The 21,088-nt window shown below is 32.7% G+C and overlaps 3 protein-coding genes across 3 annotated transcripts; 2 read left to right on the top strand and 1 right to left on the bottom strand.

Moving 5' to 3' along the window:
* Positions 1 to 2,147: 2,147 nt before the first annotated feature.
* On the top strand, positions 2,148 to 3,982 carry LOC141697925 (nudix hydrolase 2-like). The gene is made up of 8 exons (XM_074502494.1): positions 2,148 to 2,361; positions 2,486 to 2,551; positions 2,694 to 2,831; positions 2,959 to 3,036; positions 3,123 to 3,173; positions 3,270 to 3,304; positions 3,459 to 3,567; positions 3,670 to 3,982. The coding sequence occupies exons 1-8, from the start codon at positions 2,176 to 2,178 to the stop codon at positions 3,907 to 3,909; spliced, it is 903 nt and encodes a 300-aa protein (XP_074358595.1). The 5' UTR covers positions 2,148 to 2,175; the 3' UTR covers positions 3,910 to 3,982.
* Positions 3,983 to 15,563: 11,581 nt separating this feature from the next.
* On the top strand, positions 15,564 to 16,440 carry LOC141698592 (uncharacterized). Its single transcript, XM_074503316.1, has 3 exons — positions 15,564 to 15,772; positions 15,883 to 15,949; positions 16,124 to 16,440. Exons 1-3 carry the CDS (start codon positions 15,631 to 15,633, stop codon positions 16,266 to 16,268), a joined length of 354 nt encoding a protein of 117 aa, XP_074359417.1. The 5' UTR covers positions 15,564 to 15,630; the 3' UTR covers positions 16,269 to 16,440.
* Positions 16,441 to 16,720: 280 nt separating this feature from the next.
* Positions 16,721 to 20,008, bottom strand: LOC141698591 (endoglucanase 4-like). Its single transcript, XM_074503315.1, has 6 exons — positions 19,758 to 20,008; positions 18,471 to 18,878; positions 18,063 to 18,158; positions 17,700 to 17,861; positions 17,321 to 17,602; positions 16,721 to 17,041 (listed from the first exon to the last, which is right to left on the bottom strand). Exons 1-6 carry the CDS (start codon positions 19,950 to 19,952, stop codon positions 16,721 to 16,723), a joined length of 1,464 nt encoding a protein of 487 aa, XP_074359416.1. The 5' UTR covers positions 19,953 to 20,008.
* Between the last annotated feature and the right edge of the window lie 1,080 nt (positions 20,009 to 21,088).

Below are 21,088 nucleotides of genomic sequence, written 5' to 3' on the forward strand. Positions count from 1 at the left end.
TTTGTTGTTATAATAAGATTTGAATTAATGAAAGTTACATCTATACTCTTTATTAATAAGCGAAACCATGTATAATTTGGTGCTAAAAGTACCAAAGTACCAAATTTTGGTACTTATCTGACATAAGTTGACTTTTATTCTCTATAAAATTTATTCTTAACACAACTTATATCCTTTGTAAATTTTATTTTCTTTTTAGTTAGTGTTCATCCAATTGTCTATTTACTTTATAAAATAAAAAAAATTAAACGATTTGTAGATTATATTAAAAATATATTAAATTACGTTAAATTAAGTGAAATAACTTATATTTATTTTTAATTTTAGAAAAACTACAAACTACTAAGTAAACTACTAACACGAATTGACTTATATTTTCTGTAAACTTTATTTATTCATAAATTATATTAAAAATTTATTAAGTGAGGTCAAATTAAGTAAAATAACATATATTTACTTTTATTTTGAAAAACTATTAACTACAAAGTAAACTATTAACACGAATTGACTTCTTCTCTGTAAACTTTATTTTCTATAGTATTATTTTAAAAATAATTAAGTAATAGTAAATGACTTTATTAACATTTATTAACTTTTAAACTGAAAATTATTGATTTAATGATCGTATTTGTTATTATCCATCACAATTTACTTTAAATTAAAAAACATATTTTAACAGTAACAAATTTATGGGCTGTATTTAGATTATATTAAGTTATATTAAATTAAGTTTAATAACATCTATTTAGTTTTAATTTGTAAATTAATTTTTATCGATAATTAAGTAATATTAAATAAATTATATTGAAAAGGCTAATTATAAGATAATTAACAAATTATATTAATTATTATTAAATTATCTAAAGAACAAATATTTGGTTCATAAGATAGAGATAAAATTCATTTCATAAAAATAAAACTAATCTGTTAGATTTATATATCAAGTAAAACAATGCAAAACTAGAATTATAAAGAAAATTTCATAACTGATTCGATTATTTTTTACCACATAACTATTTTTTGCAAGTACCAATTTAATATTGATATTAATATATTAATTTTAATGAGTGTTTCGCACGGATTATATATAATTCTCTACAAATATTAATTCGATATTTTTAGTCTCAAGCTCGTGCATCGCACGGGTTATCAACTATCTATACTAATAAGAAAACCATGTTTATATCCCAAATCTTGATACTCACTAGAAAATTATACAACTTTTTAAAATTTCATGTAATAAAATCTCAACTGAAAAAAATTAACTTTTACTCTCTGTAAATTTGTCAGATTTAGATAAGTGAATAATTAGATGCACACATAAGTAGAACTATACTGTGAAGTTTTAGAGTTACACTTAACTTCGATTTTTTTAACTACATATTTTAACAGCATTTTATGTATTATATTTAGATTTATATTTTGCACAGATCATGAGTTTTAATTTTATGCAAATAATAATATGATACTATTATTTTTAATTTCGGACCCGTGATTCGTACGGGTTAATAACTAGTATAATATAATAACAAATATTTAAAAGAACCGTGTATCAAGATTTAGAATAGTATAAGTATAATTAATATTAAAAAAATTAACCATCAGCCAAAATGACGCGGTTGCTTGAATCTTACCTGGAACGACATTACTTCTGAGTTTAGGCTTCCTCGAGGAATTTACTCTCTAATTTTCCATACATTTTACATATTCATCGATCGGATTATTTTTTCCAATAATTATTCTCGGAGTTCCTGGTTATAAATAACAGCATTGTTGGCTAATTGGTTTCTGCACTGTATTAAACAACTCTGCAGCACTACTACCAGCTTCTTTTTACAGTATGTTTGCTTCATGGATTAATAATCTCATACTATATTATCATCCTTATGTTTTCATGCTCCATCTCATGCACTACTTCATCTTAGTCTTCATTGGCATCAGATTATAATGCCTACTAAGTGTCGAAACTTGAATAATACTGCGTAATAATGTGTTTGATTTTTGCTTTACATGCAAACATGAAAGTTAGATAAGTTATATACTAGTAAATTGTGGATGTTTAATGTGATAAGGTACTGCGGGTAATTTATGCTACTATTGTTAATCTATTGCATTCTCAGGTGTTGACGTAAGATTAAGATTTTAGAGGTATCTTTTATTTGAGAGATTAGAATCATGGCTGTTACTGCTCCTATGAAGTCGAGTTCTTCATCAGTGGAAGAAATTAGCAATCAACAAATCAATATGCTTAATGCAGTCGATGATGCCTTTGGAGGAGTCGTCATTGAGATGAAAGAGCCTATGAATGTCGATGTGTTTGAGACTTTACTTCGAGAATCAATCTCGGGCTGGAGGGAACAGGTGCTTACATAGCTAATTAATGATTACTCTACTATTAATGTATATTACATGCCAAAGCTTTAACTTCCTATTGTAGCAACTAGAAAAGGTTCTAACCCAAGGATGTTATGAACTATATTTGCAGGGCAAGAAAGGAATCTGGCTTAAATTGCCTATTGAACTTGCAAATCTTGTTGAAACTGCAGTCAAGGTACATAGGAAAACCCTTTAATTCTGTTCAAGATTGAACATACCCATAACCAGTAACTAATTCTGTTCAAGTCTCTTTGTTTTGTCCACCTTCACCTTTATTCATCACGTGTACTGATCAATTTCAAACATGCAACATGCAGCAAGGGTTTTGGTATCATCATGCAGAACCAACATATTTAATGCTTGCGTATTGGATTCCTGCAACTGCTCATACTCTCCCCGCAAATGCTTCCCATACAGTTGGCATTGGTGCTTTCATTATGAACGACAAAAGAGAGGTACATTCTGTTCCTATTCATGTACATAGTATGATCTCTCCTGTGCCTATTAAAAATAGGGCATTTTCTTCAACCCTTTGTCGCGTTTTCTGAGTATAAAACTTTTGTTGCCAATTTACTTCACTAGATTCTAGTTGTCCAAGAAAATAATGGCAGATTTAAGGGCTCAGGCTTGTGGAAGTTACCTACCGGTACTGTTGATGTGGTAAGTAGTCAGCTTTCACCACTAGTGTCATTAATTCACAGAAGACCTTTGTTTATGTCTTAATCAACTTTCTTTCAATTTAACAGGGAGAGGATATAGTTGAAGCTGCAATTAGAGAAGTGAAAGAAGAAACAGGGGTAAGTGCACTTTACTAAGTGAAATAATTCTAATTGAGTGATTAAGCTATATAAACTGTGTTCAACTGTTAACTAGTTCTGATCGACTATCTTCAGGTTAAGGTAGAGTTTATGGAACTTCTTGCAGTCAGGTAACAAAAGTTGTACTAATTTTTAAATACATAACTAAAGCACTGAAGTTTCTTTCTTCATTTTTTCTATGCAGTAAACCTATTTCATTATTCATGTTCAACATTTTGCAAATAAGTCTTTCACCTATATAATGATTTGATAATTTGATTACAGACAAAGCCACAATGTATCATTTGGCAAATCGGATATGTTTTTCGTGTGCATGCTGAGGCCACATTCTTTCGATATCCAGAAGCAGGATTCAGAGATAGCAGCAGCTAAGGTAGTTCTTAAGTAAAAGATGGCGCCAAGATCTTAAACTTCTTACTATAGTAATATGAAGAAACAAAGACTACGCAGATTGTAACACAATTCTTTGTTTCAGTGGATGCCGTTTGAAGAATATGCAGCGCAATCTTATATGCAGAAAAACGAGCATTTCAATTATATAGCCAAGATATGTGCTGCAAAGATTGATAATGACTATATAGGATTTTGTGCTCTTCCTGCAACAGCAGTCTCTTCTCGGAGGAAGAAGAGTTGCCTGTATTTTAACAACAATGGAGGAGTGGTGGTTCCAAATAACATCTCATCACAGCAATTTAACATTCAACAGTTTAAGTAATTACATCAAACAAGTTTCCACGTACTAGCGTAATGATTTGTTTTATTTACAGGCTCCTTTTCTTAAATTTGGTTATAAGAAGGCAAGAAAAGGTTGTCACTGTTTTATTTATTTTTTATTCATGTAAGGAGATGGATGTTTAAATAATAGTCAAAAGATAACTGTTTTATGTATTTGAGTGTTAAATATGAATTTTATTATGTTTTTCTCTTGTTATCTAAAGAACATTTAGTTGATCGTTATTTATAGAATATAAATAGCCAACAGAATAGACCAACTTTAAACATACACTTCAATAATGAAGCAACTTTTATTAAAGAGCCATTCCTAAATTTGCAAACAAGTGTGAGAAATAGCTATCTATTTGGATTCGTCAAATTATATAAAATATAATCCATTTAGTTTGTGGCCTACTTAGATAGTGGTGAACTGAGATCTATTGTAGGAGTACAAAGTACACAGTTCAATTTAAGGTTGCTGTATGTTGTATAATATCTAGCCATGCTTTCAACTGAAAAAGGCCAACATGCCTGTCTTAAGGACTTAGTATGTAATTAATATGATCAGATCATCAACACCACGGTGCACAACTGGATCATGTACCCTCTCCTCTCCTTCCATCCGATCCTTATCTTTTTGTTGATGTTTCTAAACATTAACTTTCTAGGTTGTACTTCCCTTGTTCATTGCCTCAATATCTCTGTGTAATATAGAATGTACTGCAACTATTGGGAATTCTTCAAAATTATGGTAATATTTGCCAAATCTATCGCTGCAGGAGGAATGTGAATTAGTTAAAATTGATATCAATTTCTACATTCAAGGTGATGTTGTGCTTGAGTGCATCAACTTACACGATGACATGGAACAAGAACAACTGATGTGACGTCTCATGTTTAATACAGCTTTTCAAAGGACTTCAGAGCAGAAGTAAATTCTTGAAAAGCCTGGATTTCTCTTTTGTACTTTTGTTTCCAAACAAGCATTCTTTATGTATATACCTTATGCATTTAAAAATTGATTATTTGGATGATGGTTCTCTTCTTAGAGATGGATGCTGCTGCGTCTAGAGTTCCGGTAGATCTGTCTTTTCTTGAGGAAAATGATGGTCTCCCAATGGAGGCATTTGCAAAAGTCTAAGAGATTTTCAATAGCATAGATTGATTAGCACCAAATAAAGATGCTGCATTGGATGTGATCCAGCAGATAACTGGGTCAACAAAAAACTCGCAAGAGAAGCTAGATGTTGACACTCTAAGAACTATAAAACCGGGCACATTTTTACATCAGCTGATTCCTGAAAAGCATCAAGATAAACAACAGAGGCCTAGACCACCCGAAGATAAGATGCAGTCTGAGACCTCACATAGACCAACTCAAGTTCAAGATATGAGTGAAGAGAGGACCAAGCTAAAATCAACACGATTCTATCCATTCCCCCCAATCTTCATTCAGTATCTGCACACCTGCTGCCACATCCAGCTCTCATTGCAAGTCCAGTAAAACCTCCCGATCTCTCCTCAAGTACATGCTCTTTACTGCCCCTTACCTCCACTCCAAATCTCTTTTCGAAACTGGTATTGAGTCTGTCATGTCGCAGCTTAAGATACCATCTTAAATATTATGCTAACAGGACTTCCTTATACTAGAACTAGAATGTAGTTTTTTCAAAAATTGGATCATCTTTTTGTAATGAACTAGTTCATATTTATTAATTTAAATTGGGTTGTTACTCTAGTTATTCTTGCAATATTTCCATTTATATTTTAGATTTAAATATTTGTCTATATATTATTACATTTGTGAAAATTAAAGAAAAAAATAAAAAAAAATATTAAATATAAATTTTATAAAATTATTATGTGACCCCACATGTGGGTCCCCCATTTTAAAAGAAATTCTAAGATGTTTAGTAACACAAAATATATGTTACTATAGAATCCGAAAAATGTTGCTATTGTGATCTATAGTAACAAAATATGCTATATTGCAATAGAGTAGTTGGTATGTTGTTTTAGATATATATACTAATTAGCTACGAGCCAACATAGCTTTGATCTTGCCTTAGTCTTATTTGGTCCTTTAGCAACATTTTTTTTGGTTCTATAGCAACACAGCTGAGGGGTTGCCTAAAGCAATCTATGGCGTAGTGACAATTCTTAATCAATTAAAAAATCTTAATAACAAATTCCTTTCTTTAGCCCCACAATCATAAATCACACCTTATACCACACTTTGTCAGTGACCGGTATCTTATACTTTATGTCATACTTTCCAAGTGACCGGTTCTAATTCTTATTCGATGGGGGCTAGTTTACGTCCCTCGTCAAGTGAAACCGAAACTTGAAAATGTATCGATGTGTTCTAGAACGTGCGCAAACTAGTTTTATGTTCTATGTATCACACTGCCTGGTGATCGTGTTCTAATTTTTATACATGACTAAGACTGGGGATTTCTGAAAATTTGTTATCTTATCAATCACATATCCATATCATACTTATAATAACTAAACAAATATTGGAGAATATGTAATCGCACATAATATGGACAATATACAGAGCAACGAATATTCACTTAAAAAACACGTAGACAACTAAACAATATAGAGTAATGAAAAGTTAATTATAAAACACATAAGCAAACAAGTAATACACAACGAATAATTACTTACAAAATATGTAGGCAAACAAATAATACAAAGTAACGAAAAGTTACTTACCTGAGTTACGCAAACAAATAATCCACATTATGACACATATCGATACTGAGCAACCCATCAAACACGAAACATCTAAAATCTTGAAAATTTCCACGATTCCAATTCTGCCTAGATCTGTTTTTAGCCTTTTTGACCATCTAAACGACGTTTTCTTGAAAAACACAAAAGTTGTAGAGAACGAAAAGACCTTTCCGAAAAGTCGACCAAGATATACGAATTTCGACTTATGATGAATTTTATACGAATTTCGACTTACGATGAATTTTATTAGCCACCAGGAACGAAGTGACAGACCCAAATAGTCTCCGCCCTGTCCGTTCGGGCTGAGAAGTAGAGGTCCCCTCCAAAGTATTCGTTCGGTCCATATCTCCGTATTCGAAAATAAGGAGACAAGTTAGTCCGTGTACTCGAGCGAATAAAACAAAAGAAAATATAGCAAAGAAACGGACCGAGTACATGTCTAGAACTAAACGAATGACTCTCAAAAGTGCCCAGGATCGGCTCCCGAAGGATGTTCTAAGGAATGATCCCCCCGAAGAAAGTTCTTTCCAAGAGCGCCTTGCATGCCATCTTTAAACCCACCGCACGAAAAACTGGGACACCAAGGGGTCGGGTCTCGAAGAATGTTCTAAGGGAAGATCCCCCCTCCCAGAAGAGAATTCTTGCCCAAGAACACCTTGCATGCCCCCTTTAAACCCAGCTGGTGCCTTCGAAAAAAGAAAAAAAATCCGCAAAGAACAATAGACCCCGAAGAGCAAAAACTTATACTATCCCCAAGAGAAAAAACATCCAGAAAAATTATAAAAGGAAAAGGCATTCAAAAACACGGCATAAAGAAAAGTGTACATTAAAGGGATTTTGCCACTTACTGATCTCAAGATGCTCTTCGACGGAAATAGGGTAATCTGGAAACTTGGAGTTGACGCTACCCGTCTTGAATTTGCTGGAAAATGTGGACAGTGTTTCTTTTTTGCTTTGGTACTTTAACTTCTAGTATTTGAGTGGGAAAATGAAAACAAAGGGGTAGAGTGTTTATATAGGCACCCCATGAATGATGATTGGGTGCCAAAAAATCGTTTCTAGGCATCTTTGAAATTGACGACCCAGATTCAAACGGTTGAAATTCTAACGCCACGATGAGTCCATGGATAAACGTGTAAGACATCTGTCCTCCTTAATAACTTCACAGTTTCCCACGATGTTGCCACGTGGACGGACAAACCCAAAGAAAGACAGAAGAAAAGTACCCTAGGGTTTTTCACCCCAAAATGGTTCGAGTTTTATGTCTATCGACCGACCGATGGATCGGACGAAAGACAGAGCCATGTTAGCCACATGCCCAATAAGACCCAGCGAACGAAAATTCATTATATTTTAGAGTCATTGGGCTGAAGGCCCACACAATTCCTAAGGCCGAAGCCCAATAGTTCACTCTACCGTTGGGAATCCTCCTGGATCAAAATGCCCCCATTTCACTCCTCCAACATTCGTCTGTATTCCTTGTGTAACGGACGAACAATTATTACGGGTTTGGGTATAAATACCCTATGAAATGTAAGAAACACACTATTTAACACATACTCTCACAACTCTATCTACATTCTTATATTTCCAAAAACCCACTTTACTTCCAAATTACTGATTCTCACACCGGAGGTGAATCGGGGGGAACAATTTCTCATTTTTTCTTCTTTTTCAGGTCATAACTGAAAAATGTTCTTGACCGGCCGAATAATGTTCTTCAAGCCGAAGGGATCCGGGCGTAACCCGGTCTAAATCGGATTGTTACTTTCTGAATTACCTTGTCCCCGTCCATATAATTGCATAATGGGGAAAGGGACATACACATAGAGTAGACTAGTTCTTACCCTGCTGTTAGAAAAAGAGTAGTTGTTAGTTGTTACCCCAGATAAAAATGTGTAACAACCATGGTTATATATTTGGCAGAGAAATTCTAGTAACAAGTAGTCAAAAATGGTGCCGCGTAAAATTAGTTTTATAAAAAATGTCGTAACTGAACCGTGTTGGAAGATTCAGAGCATCTGCTTGTAGACTTTACTCAGGTCAAGTCAACTCCTCAAACTTTAAGAATTTCTTATGCCTCGTATCAAACATTTTGTTAGCTTCTTGAAACTTAAATTAAATTATTAGTATTTCCTTTTACATTGATCAGATGCTTTTTCTCAAATTATTTATGCAAGTAAATTATCCTAACAACCACTATATATAAAAGATGGGACTGATGCATTTGGAAGGAATTTGTGTGTTCGCGTCGTCATGTTTCATTGTCACGGTTGACGATCAGAATGTTTGAATGTTATTTCAAGTTTTCTTTTTTACTAAGAACAGCTGACTCCAGATTATCATTCAGATATAGACTATGTTTGTAAATATAGCATCTAAATTGTTATTTGAATATTACAATTTCAATCTTCAATCATTTATGTAAATTTACAAAAGAGCAAATGTTTTTAAAGAATTATAAAGGATTATTTCTATTTGGCTCCAGTTTACAAGTTAGCTTATGACTATAAATTTGCAGTATCTTATTAATAATTGTTTATTCATCCAATTTATAAGTTGAATTTATAATTTTGTGATAATTTTAATGTTAGTAATTACATAATTTTTTCCCAATTTATTTTAAATCATCGCTTATTATTAATTTTAGTTTTAACTATATGTATTTGAATGTTAATCTATTTTAAGATTTATGAATTAAGATAATTATATTTAAAAAATATTTATTTTAATTTATGTAAGTAAAAATAATAAAGACTTATAAGCCAAATTATTCAAACACTTATCTAACTCATAATTCATAAGTATTAATCTACTTATAAATTGTAAATAACTTATTCATTCTAAATACTAAATTATTTATTTTAAGATTTCTGCAAATATTATATCCGCAACGATGTTATCTATCATGCTCTACTTTTGATTTTTACAGTAAGGGTGGTTCATAAATAAAAACAAGTGTAATTAACATAGTGTCACTTTTTTATGTTTCACTTTTTAAAAATATTTAACACTTAATTTGTTTTGAACATGTATTTGGATATTTTTAAGACATTACTCGAATTATTAATTTAATCATTTTGTTATAATTAAAAATATTAAATTAAAATTTTAATTTGGAACTTTTTAGAAATAATATTTTTTATGCAATTAAAATTCTTAAAAGATTTGTCAAAATATAAGCGCCAAAAATTCGAAGATCAAAGAATGTTAACTTTTTTGGTAAGTTATCCATATTTGTCGAGCAAATTTTAAATTGGCAATCTCTTTTGTTGTTAAAATCTGATACATGTGAATATGGCTCTAAATGAGCCGATACGATTACAATTAGTTTGATGTTCAGTTCGAAAAAAGTTTGGTTCAATTTCGACTTGATTTACAAATAAATCAAATACAAATACAATTTTAGAGTTCAATTTATATATGAGCTGAACTTGATTCGGCTCAAAATTCGTGATAAAGTTGACTATAAAGTTTGGAAACATGTTTGTTAATGTATTTCTCCAAACATGTTCGTGAGTATATATAATAACTCGCTCGTTGATATAATTGGTGAATAAGTAAACGAACTATTAAATTTATATACTCTTAACTATACTATTTATTTAATTTATTTCATATACTTAGTTAGTATCTAAATATCATTATTTAAATATAAATAACCCAATTTATTCAAAATTAACGAAGAGTTCGTGAACTATATTTATGAGTAATTTGTGAAACATAATTCTTGAAATATATTTATAAAATGTTCATTAATAATATCTTTTTTAATGAGCATATATATGAACAAAAAATTTGGTTGATTCAAGTTCGAACCCATGTCGATAAATTCGTAATAATGAATTAAAAAACGGACATTTGAGAGTTCGGTTTGATTCAGGTTCAGCTCAATATAAATTTGAGTATGTGATGTATATTTACCTGTACTATATTCAATAGTCAATACATACTCGTGTATTATTGGAAAAGATGCCGAGTAGAGTGTCTAATAAACTTCTGTTAGAGTGTCGAATAAACTTCCAAGTACTATTTGTCCTAGTAATATTCAAGAGCCTATATATAGTGATTGAGTCTCACCTAAATTCATATCAAAAGAACATTCTCCTCCTTACTACCACAGGTTGAGAATAGTTCTCTTTGAGTCTAAAATACAGAATCAGAAAATGATTCAAAACAAGAAGCAAAACAGCCCAATTTCCAGCCAATTAATTTCTTCAAACAAAGGGATGCAAATCCTGCTATCACTCTCTGTTTTAGCTTTCATATCTTCCCAATACTCTTCACTCATTTCTGCTTATTTATCTTCTTTAAATCTCTTCAGCTCTACCACTACTGACAGGCACTACATTTTCCTTCTCTGCAATGGACTTATGCTTCTAGTCATCAAAAACTCTGGCTTGTTTTCGAGTCCAACACCTCCTGGCTCTGAATTTTATCGCGATAGTCATGTCATTAGAATTCATGCTCAGCCTTCACATGATCAATTTGCTGACTTGAATGAAAATATCCATGTAAAAAAACATGTCATTTCTCACCAACCTGTTGAGGTTGATACGAAAAATAATGTTGAGCCACAAATCGAGGAAAAGACTAATACCAAATTTGTTACTGAAGTCGAGGAAGCAAAAACAAGAATGACATTAACGGATCAGGGTGGTGAACACATGACATCAACAACATACTATGAAGAACAAGAACAGGTCAATGATCTTAATCTTGTCGATGAACAAGAACAAGGGAACGGAGAAGAATACGAAGAACACGAAGAAATAGAATTTGTTAATATAGAGGAAGAGGAAGAACAAGGAAGTATGTTATGGAGTACAGAGGAACTGAACAAGAAATGTGATGATTTCATAAGGAAGATGAAGTATGGCATCAGATTTGAGGCTCCACTTGTCATGGTTTAGTACCAGTAAAAGACATGTAATTTCTTGTTAGTATTTGTAATTTTTAACCCCTGCTACGTTTTTTCTTCCATCCCATTACTTTATCTTGGAGTAGAAGGCTTTTTTCGCATGCTTTCTGGGAATTTTAGCTTCAGAGTTCAGTCACATTTTTTGCTGCAGAAAATTTCAGGCCCAGAATTCAGAGTATATCATGTATTCAAGCTGTCTGTCAAAGTTTCTGTTGATTTGTATTAATATTGATTGCCTAATTATGGGTAGAGTTGCAAGTGTTCGATAAGTTGTCAAAATTTATTTGTTTGCTGGAGAATTTTGTGCATGGAGAGATCCATAATTTTTAATAAATTTTTCATTACTAAAATTTTGACAATTATCATCGATTATTAGCATGTGTCAATGAACACACACCTGAAAATTTGAATTATCAACGGTCTACTAACAGAACAAGGACAAGGACTAAGATCTAACAAATAATTCTAAACTGTATTAATTAATGATGGGATCATCATTAGCTTTATGATTATGTAACAAAGATAAATTTATTGGTTACTTGACTCATTCTTCTCATTAAAAAAACAGCAGGCATTGCCAGGAAGCCTCCTGCTTGACCTAGCTAAGTCTTCCATAAGATGCCAACGTTAAGTCGACTAATTTCCATGTCAAAAAACAAAATTATTTATTAGTGAGAATTGTACATTGCAAAAACAAGTTTATTATTGAAGTGCTATCTAAATCTTTTCTCTTTTCTCTTCATTTTTTTGTGGCATGGTAGCTCGTTCTAGGAGGGGTCAAAGATGTGACACGTCCCATTTATAAATTTGTGGTTGATTTGTTTCTGAAAACACCGAAAGATATCCAATTCTAAATGAAGGGATTACGTTAAAATGTTAAGTAATTAGGTTGATTTGTAAGACAGAGTTAATTATTAAATATGTCATTTAACGGATCTAAATATATCAAATTAGTCACTGATTACAAAACTAACTCAAATGAGTCACTCATTTAATTTTTTTTATCAAAATATCACTCTATTGTTAGTCGAAAGTCTTAAAATAATATTATTTGAGTTTCACACATTTTTATGAATGATATTACATACAAATGAAAGGTTCTGAGTTTTAATATTTTAGATAATATTGTTAGATTTTAACAATTTATATATTCCCTCCGTCCCGCTGGGAAGTTTCCGTACACTATTTGCACGCATTTCGAGACTTCTATAAATTATAGTTTCATAATGTTTTTTTAATTTTTTTTTGAATAAAAGTTTAAACATAAAACTTTTATTCAGAAAAAAATTTATGAAATTATACTTTAAAAGAGCATTGAAAAGTGTGATGAAAAATAATGTAAACAATTCAGGGGGACTGAGGGAGTACTATTTATTTTTAATTTTTTGAATGTTTTATTTGATTTAAATATAAATAAATAGTAAATAAATTTTTAAAAATCTAAAAATAGTATCTAAAATACTGGAACTCAGAATCTTTCATTTGGATATAATATCATTGATAAAAAATATGGGAAACTCAATATATAATACTTTTAAGAATTTTGACTCACAATAAAATAATATTTTTTATACAATTTTTCAAACGAGCAAGTCATTTGAATTAAGTGACATGTGCATCCTGAAAGTGGCCTAGTTGATCGATAATTAACCCTTATAAAATCAGGTAAAAAGTTATTCTAACACCCGCTTCTAAATGGACGGATTATTAAACATTTTAAATTAGTAACAGATAGGGTTGCAAATGAAGAGAGCTGTTTGTAAACAAAACTCGGGATCAGCTCGTTTAAGTGAACTCGGCTCGTTTCGTTTTTTTAAATGAACCGATCTTGAACATAAAAATGTGCTCGAATAAATAAACGAGCCGAACCTACCTTTTTGTCTGTTTGGCTCGGACTCGGCTCGTTTAATTCGAGCTCGACTCGAACTCGTCTCGAACTCGGTAACTCGATTCGGCTTGGATAAAGTTTATATATATATAATATAAATAATAAAGTATTAATAATCACTTAAATATTTTTACTGGTACATTTTGCATCATTTATTAATAAATTAATTATTTAAGATATTTTGTTTATTTTTCTAAATTTAACACTTAGTTTTTTTTAAGTAAACTATCAAATTGTTATCATGATACATTAATCTCCATTTATTCATATTTCATAAACATCATTAAACAACTTGTAATTTACATAAATCAAATTTAAGTAAAATAACAAAATATCGGAGATTTATTGGAGATTTTTGAACGATTTATCGGAGATTTTTGAACAGAGCCCCCAATTTACACGTTATCTACGTGTCTAGCTGAAAAGATAGATAAAGTGAACCAACTCAAACATATAGTGCTAATTCAAATCTCCATCATTATAAAGTAATTAAAGAATAGAATATAAGCATCACGCTGTGAAGCGATCCTCTGAACAGAAGGGACAACATATGCTGATTAATGTAAACCTTGAAGATCAGATAGTTAATTACATAGTTAATCGTTGTACTTCATCTCGTTACCACTTGCCACAACAGGGGATTACTTTAACTTACTCATCGACAAAATAACATCCATCATTCTCATATTTAAATAAAAAATATCTTAATTTTAATGCAAAATTAAGGCAAACTGTTCTTGCAAAAAAAGACATTGCAGCATTTCTTGATCTATATCCAGCTGTTCTGTTGCTGTCTTGATATCAACAACTAATGCTGGTTGGTAAACCAAGATAATCTGGATTGTTTCTCCATATCAGGTACAAAGTATATAGTATCAGTAAGAAACGAAAAGTTATTGTATCTTTGCAAACTGCTTTATCTGGCATCAATATAAAATTACGACACACAGAGGGGTCTATCCTCACACACTATTATATCATTTTGCCTTGTTTCCAACATCATATCGCAGATGCTCCATTTAACTATCTGTTGATAGATATGCAAGCATGAGGGCTTTTTTTTAAATCGAAAGCTTGCTCCAAAACGATTACACGTGCAACAGTTGCCAATAATTCGTCTCTACAAATAATATCACATGAGTTCTGATGAGTTTCCATCGAATCATCCCATACTTGTTCATGATCCACCACCACTGATGTTTCGAAAATAAAATCTCTTTGGAAACGGACGGTTATCATGTCGATCAGGATCCCCTTTAGTGTGTTTTTTAGCTGCATCATATACACATGTGACATGTAAGGAGCAAATTTTTTATTTTCTGCCCTTGACTAAACTTATTAACACCCTCATAAATTATGCTCAATTCTTCAAAGTACCAGTGGCGACCAACATTACACAGAGGTCCACTAATTCACACAACATTGGAAATGCATTGAAAAAGGTCAGGTCTTTACGAAGACAGAGAACAATGCTAAAGTTTCTTGGAGGTTATTGATTGTCTATCTGATCAGGACTTGCTCAGTTTGAAGAGATGGATGCTTATTTTGTCAGGGGTAAAAATGTTAGAAATTAGTAAATATTAGTATTCACTAGTTGGAAGTTCAGCAACTTTGCCTATGGGGTAGTGTTATACTCTTTAAATTAAACTTTTAAAAATTAAAAGAGTAATTTATTGAACCAACATTTGCAGATATACTTCAATACATTCCGGTTCGGCTAGTTAGTTAATGAGTTTGAACTCAAACATAATTTTTTTTTGATAAGAAAACTCGGCTCGGATCAATTTGTCAGAAAAAAATAAAATATAAAACTCGAATCGGTTTGGTCAAAACTCGATTTAACTCAGTTACATGTGTTTTTTTTAATAAAAATTATTTCTAATTAAACAATTATTTATATTCGGTAAATAAATATATTACCCATAAAATATGTTTCGCAATATTTATGATTTTAAATATAAATATTTTAATTATTTATATTCGGTAAATAAGAATAGAATTGAACTTATTTACAGAGGTGAAGCTGTAGTGTACATGACTTGTGTTGAGATTTAGAGCCACCAATACCATCCTTGTTATATCCATATGAACAATATCCAAAACATAAAAATATATCACATACATACGCTACTCCATGTCAAACAATCTATCACCCACATTATTTCTAAAAAATGGCAACCAAGCTAGCCATCTCTTTCTCAGTCACACCCATCCTGCCCTTCCCAGCTAAACTCCCACCACCACTAGCTCTTTCTCATAATGCAGTCTCATCAAGAACAAAGCCAAAACAATTCAGAATTTTTGCTGAGCCAGGTTTGGCTACCAGTTCTTGCTTCAGGCACTCACATTTCTTGTTTTGTACAACACATGAACATGATATTTGTAATGGATTAGTAATGATTTCTCTATTATTGTGATATCAGGGGGTGCTGAACAAGGAGACCTCAAAAAAGATAAGAAGTTCATTACCAAGGAACAAGAACCAGAACAGTAAGCCTTATTTTCCCTGAGTTCAGGAATTTTTTCAAGTCATATGTTAAGAATTTTTTTCTAAATGTTTCTGTAAGATCTAAAATCATAGTTGGTGTCTCAGTGGTGACATATCTGCTCCTTATGGCAGATAAGTTACCAAGAAAATTAAGTAGTAGTTGCATACTTGTGTAGGTATTGGCAAACAGCTGGGGAAAGGGAAGGGGAGAATCCCATGTCCACACCTTTACCTTACATTATCTTACTTGGCATGTCAACACCTTTTATAATCTTAGCCATCGCGTTTTTGAATGGTTGGATTAAGGCCCCTATTCGATGATGTTTCATAATTGGCAACCACAAGAAGAGATGCTTCATATGATGTTCTAAATCTTTAAATTTTTTGTTCAATCAGTGAGCTCCATATTTTAGAATTCTGAATTTCCAAATTGTTTTGAATACTTTATATTTGGGGTACCTTACATGTATTATATGCTTTGATGTTCGTATTATCACTGATCACTTAATGTTATACAGTGAGATATTAAAACAAATTATAAGGAATGATTGAACAAAAAGAAGGTATGTGCTAAGTTACCGGTTCTTCTATAACCTTAAGTTGTTAGGAACCGGATTTACCAGGCTTACAAGGATCATCAACCTAATGTTTGGTTTTTGAAGTAATTTTCATTATAACAATATCTAAACTACAAATATAAATGACTAAGCATCTGCTCAAATGTTCTAAAAATTATGAATCAAATCCAAGCTAGCCATCTATGTATGTATCAATTAGTTTCCACTGAAGTAAGCTAAAAGGCCTACAAGAGGTGCATTTATATAAGTAGCTGGCTCTGACTGGCCAGGATTATTTCGATCATCAGCAAATAAGTCGTCCAGACCTGGTCCTCCGACAACAGCTCCTGTTAGCAAGTTTGGATTAGGCGCTTTACTTTCATAATAAGTTGTTCCGTCTTTGCACTTAATGTGATCCTTGTGAACTTTTATGGACGGCATTGATGAACCTCTATGATGAACTCTTTGCGGGAATTTTTGTCCATAACCCACCATGTATGATGTTTTCATTGGATTATTTCCAAGTATGTAATCCACCTACATCTTTCTTCACATTAATTATCAAATATAAAAAAATTAAACCAAACGCAATCAGTAGATCTCGTTGGAAAGCAGGGCTTTGAGAGTATGAGACGTAAGCAGAGAGAAATAGTTCTGTTCTGAAAAACAATTCTCTGGCATTGTTAATTTGTTCTAGATATAGTTTTGTCACTAGTAGTGTCAACAGAAAAAGATACATGTTTGACTGAATAATTCGATTTCAGGAGAGAAATTTCAAGTTCACAAAGTAATTTTGTGCTCAGATTATGTACATACCTGGCTTTTTGCAAGATCAACAAGCTTTAATGGAGTCACAACACCATGATCACATTGCACCACTCTGTTTGCCCTTTTTAGATACTTTGCATATACGACTAAAAGGAAAGATAGCGATGATGGTACTTGCATGTTACAAATCCTTAAATTTGGCTTGTACATAAGTCCCCCAGGAGTATATATAATACTTGGACTTGATGATGATCCGGGGATAATGCTGCACACAAACTCATCCGCATAGGGAACAAATGGTTTCCAATCCACCTTGTTGAAAAACAGGTACTGTAAATTTATGAAACGTTCCGAATATGAGGATAATTGCACGTGAGATTTGATTAAGCAAAGCTAGGCGAAATTAGATCAGAGTTCTGTGATCAACCTCTGAAAGAAGTACACTAATTCCAGCGTCTTTTGTATCCCATCCGAATTCACCAATGTTCCAAGGCCTGCTCATTTTATTTACGTTACTTAAAACGTAGTTCAAGTAAAATGTGTTCTGAGTGGCTTTGTGTAACCATGCTGCTCCCCATAGCAGTTCATCCTGTTCAACATTGCAACTTTTTAATCATGGACAATCTATGAGCCACACTGATACATTGTTATTTATGTTGTAAAACTTTAAGTTCACATACAAACATAAGACTGTACTGAAATTTTCAGTAAGTTTGTTAAACTTCAATACAACACACAAAAATATGACCTGTTCTGCAGTTTTAATTAGTCACAAACATCATAAACAAACCTGGTAGCCACTGTAATCACAATAGAATGGACACACAAAATGTCTAGCTCTACTATTATTGTAAGATCCCTGGTAAGTATCCACGAATTTGAAAACCTAGTCCAAACACAACATAGTAATTGTTAGAATAAAAGATCGTGGAAAAGACCATTCACTAACACCTTGAGGTTTTAAAGTAACTGGTTCCTTAACATGGTATCAATCAGAGTTCAGGCTGGTAGAGGACTCAGGTTCACTAATCAGCATATGTATTTTTTTGCTAACATCAAACACGACATGATAAGTAACAGAAAGTTGCCAAGTCAAAGCCTGTTCGCTATAAAAATCACAACTTATCTGATTCAAAATTAGTTATCATTGAAACATTTCATCACATTATCTCCAATGGAATGCTTTGATAGTAAGTACCTGTTGAGCTCTGATGAGTAGCAAATCAGAGTACTTGGGCAAAAATTTCTTAAAGACAATTGAAGACGACGCTAAAGCTGCGGCAATCTCACCAGAAACTTCAGAACCGGGAAAATATTTAGTGATAGAAACAGAAGTTCTAGGAGTGTCCATGTCTTCAGGCCTTTCCCAGCAATTATGATCAGCCCAAGGGTCTCCTACTTGTACATAAACGACATCCTGAATGTTGGTGGCTTTTAGCAGATAATCAGTTGACCATTTGATGGCTTCAATTGCATGTGGTAATTCAGGGTACATTCTGTCCCCAAATTCTATCACACTCCAAGCTAGCAGTGTTGTTGTGAAAGCCATTGGAAAGTTAAATTTTATGTTGTCACCTGCATCATAGTAGCCTCCTGTCAAATCCACCTGAAACAAAGGCATAGCATAATTTTTTAAGAGAAATTACTAAAATACATTTTTTTTTGCAATTTCAGTATATTATGAAAATATTCCAAAAATATGGTGCAATTAAAATTAACCATATATATATATATATGCTACTAGTTATTTTTGCAAATAAGAAAGTAATTTTGCAATTTTTTTTAAACTGACAATATTTTTGTAAAAATCTTTTTGGACTTGGTTACTTTTTTAAAAAGCCCATTTATTAATCATTTGACGGTTAAACAAAAGTTACTTCTAGCAAATTATTTTGTACAATTTTTTTTTCTAATTTCTGAATAAGAATGTAATATATAATAGTTTATTCAGAAAAATTAAAATAAATAATATGCGAATTTCTTTTATGCATTTAAAAACAGGACATATTCTGGCAAAAATAAAATAAAATAGGACATATACTTTGGCATGAAGGGGAGAGGGCAACAAACATGATCTTTTGGCTATTACGCGAGTAGATGCACCACATGTATATAATGTTGAAGTTGACGTCAGTTTGCATGTCATGGTAAAAATGAAATTCTAATACAGAACCTTCAATCCATAACCACATTGTATATGGAGTAATGAGCAAACAAAAATGTGTCATAAGTAAAGTATTAAATAATAAGTATCAAATAATTTAATTGATATTATTGATGTCAGTAAAAGATTTAATTTTATTTAACAAATTAAAGACTAACACATTATTTTGTAATTATTTGACGAATCATTTGTAACTATTTTGTGAATTAATTTTTTATCTCCCGTATTTACCTTACAAAAACTAGATTAAAATCTTGTTAAAAATAAGAATGGTCATGTAATAAGGGGTTAATTATTAAGAATACGATGAATAATACTTACATGGTTGTCAGAACCATCGGTAAGAGCAGAATCATCCCTCCATGTGATTCTTTGGCTAGGAGGTAATTTACCGGACCTTTGTCCTTCAAAAAACAAAATGCTTTTCATCAACGCATCTTTATAATCTTGTGCTGGTGCTGCTGTTGCTGCAGTCACCGCCAACATGGCCACCATTATATTCACAGGACTAACCATTCTTTCAGGATTCAGCTGTCTAATATTTCACTTTATATATATATATATATATATATATCTAGCTCCGTTTGTATATGTTCACAACTAAAATGCCAGGTATGAGGTATCTATATATACTCGGATAGCAAGTAAAATGAAGTTGGATGGTAAGACATATTTAGTTGACAGACACTATTTATTTACTAAGCAAACATGTAATTTAATATAATCGGCATTGTTATACCCAAAATTTGGCATTGAGATTGATTCGGGTCAAATGCGGCTTACAGACAGTCAAACCCGATATTGCATTGTGGAAGAGAGGACGCGTCCAGTACCTTAGGACGCGCCTACTTTGGAAGAAATAAGTTACGAAGCGAGAAGAGTGCATGGTCAAGGGAGGACGCGCCCAGAATTTATGGACGCGCCAATGTTTATGAAAATGCTTGGCAGATGGAATCTTATGGTGATGGGCACTCTAGGGCGCGTTTAAGTTAGCAAGGACGCGTCATAGGAGGCGAAATGCTGTGTATGATGGTTTAGAGGAGACGTTGCAAGTTTGATGAGGTTAAGGACGCGCCCTAAGATCTAGGACGTGTCCTGTGATTTTGATTGCTATAAAGAACGATTGATGAGGAAACAGATTTTGATTTGTGGAAGTTAGGACGCGCCCAATTAGTTAGGACGCGTCCTGAGTTTGATCTATGTACATTTGATGTTGAGTTCAAGACAAAGCTTGCATGGAAAGGAGCGATGGAAGATTGTTTTTACTAATGTATTTGTTGCAGGTACTCTATGAAGAATTCCCTCTTTGAGATGGTCAAGGAGGGGGATGTCCGTGAAAAGCTTGAAGGCCTCCAGGGGTATGCCTGATGATTGAAGGCCTCCTCCTGTATTCAACGGGTGTCCTCGTTGGGGATGTGGGGTTTACTTTGGTGTGTGCTTTGGGAGCTCTGTTCTTGTATTCAACGGGTGTCCTCGTTGGAGAACTTTGGAGTCATCCTGCACTTTGCACCCAAGAGCTTGGGATCACCTGTCCTGCTATCTGGTGGGTTATCCTCATTCGGGGGACAGGGACGCGTCTGGCACTTGGGGTGAACCGTGGCTATACCTGCGTTCGTAAATCAAGGGAAATAGCTGTAGCGGAGTGTTATCCT

The sequence above is a fragment of the Apium graveolens genome, chromosome 11, assembly GCF_009905375.1.
Source record: "Apium graveolens cultivar Ventura chromosome 11, ASM990537v1, whole genome shotgun sequence".
NCBI classification, from domain to species: domain Eukaryota; kingdom Viridiplantae; phylum Streptophyta; class Magnoliopsida; order Apiales; family Apiaceae; genus Apium; species Apium graveolens.

Bases quoted from the DNA above. Each gene is read 5' to 3' on its own strand.
- LOC141697925 (XM_074502494.1), top strand. From the start codon at position 2,176: ATGGCTGTTACTGCTCCTATGAAGTCGAGTTCTTCATCAGTGGAAGAA. The intron at 3,174-3,269 runs GTAAGTGCACTT...GACTATCTTCAG, and splicing joins AAGTGAAAGAAGAAACAGGG to GTTAAGGTAGAGTTTATGGA. The intron at 3,305-3,458 runs GTAACAAAAGTT...ATTTGATTACAG, and splicing joins ATGGAACTTCTTGCAGTCAG to ACAAAGCCACAATGTATCAT.
- LOC141698592 (XM_074503316.1), top strand. From the start codon at position 15,631: ATGGCAACCAAGCTAGCCATCTCTTTCTCAGTCACACCCATCCTGCCC. The intron at 15,773-15,882 runs GTTTGGCTACCA...TTGTGATATCAG, and splicing joins CAGAATTTTTGCTGAGCCAG to GGGGTGCTGAACAAGGAGAC. The intron at 15,950-16,123 runs GTAAGCCTTATT...ATACTTGTGTAG, and splicing joins AAGGAACAAGAACCAGAACA to GTATTGGCAAACAGCTGGGG.
- LOC141698591 (XM_074503315.1), bottom strand. From the start codon at position 19,952: ATGGTTAGTCCTGTGAATATAATGGTGGCCATGTTGGCGGTGACTGCA. The intron at 18,159-18,470 runs GTACTTACTATC...TGTTTGGACTAG, and splicing joins TACTCATCAGAGCTCAACAG to GTTTTCAAATTCGTGGATAC. The intron at 17,042-17,320 runs GTATGTACATAA...AGAAAGATGTAG, and splicing joins TTGATCTTGCAAAAAGCCAG to GTGGATTACATACTTGGAAA.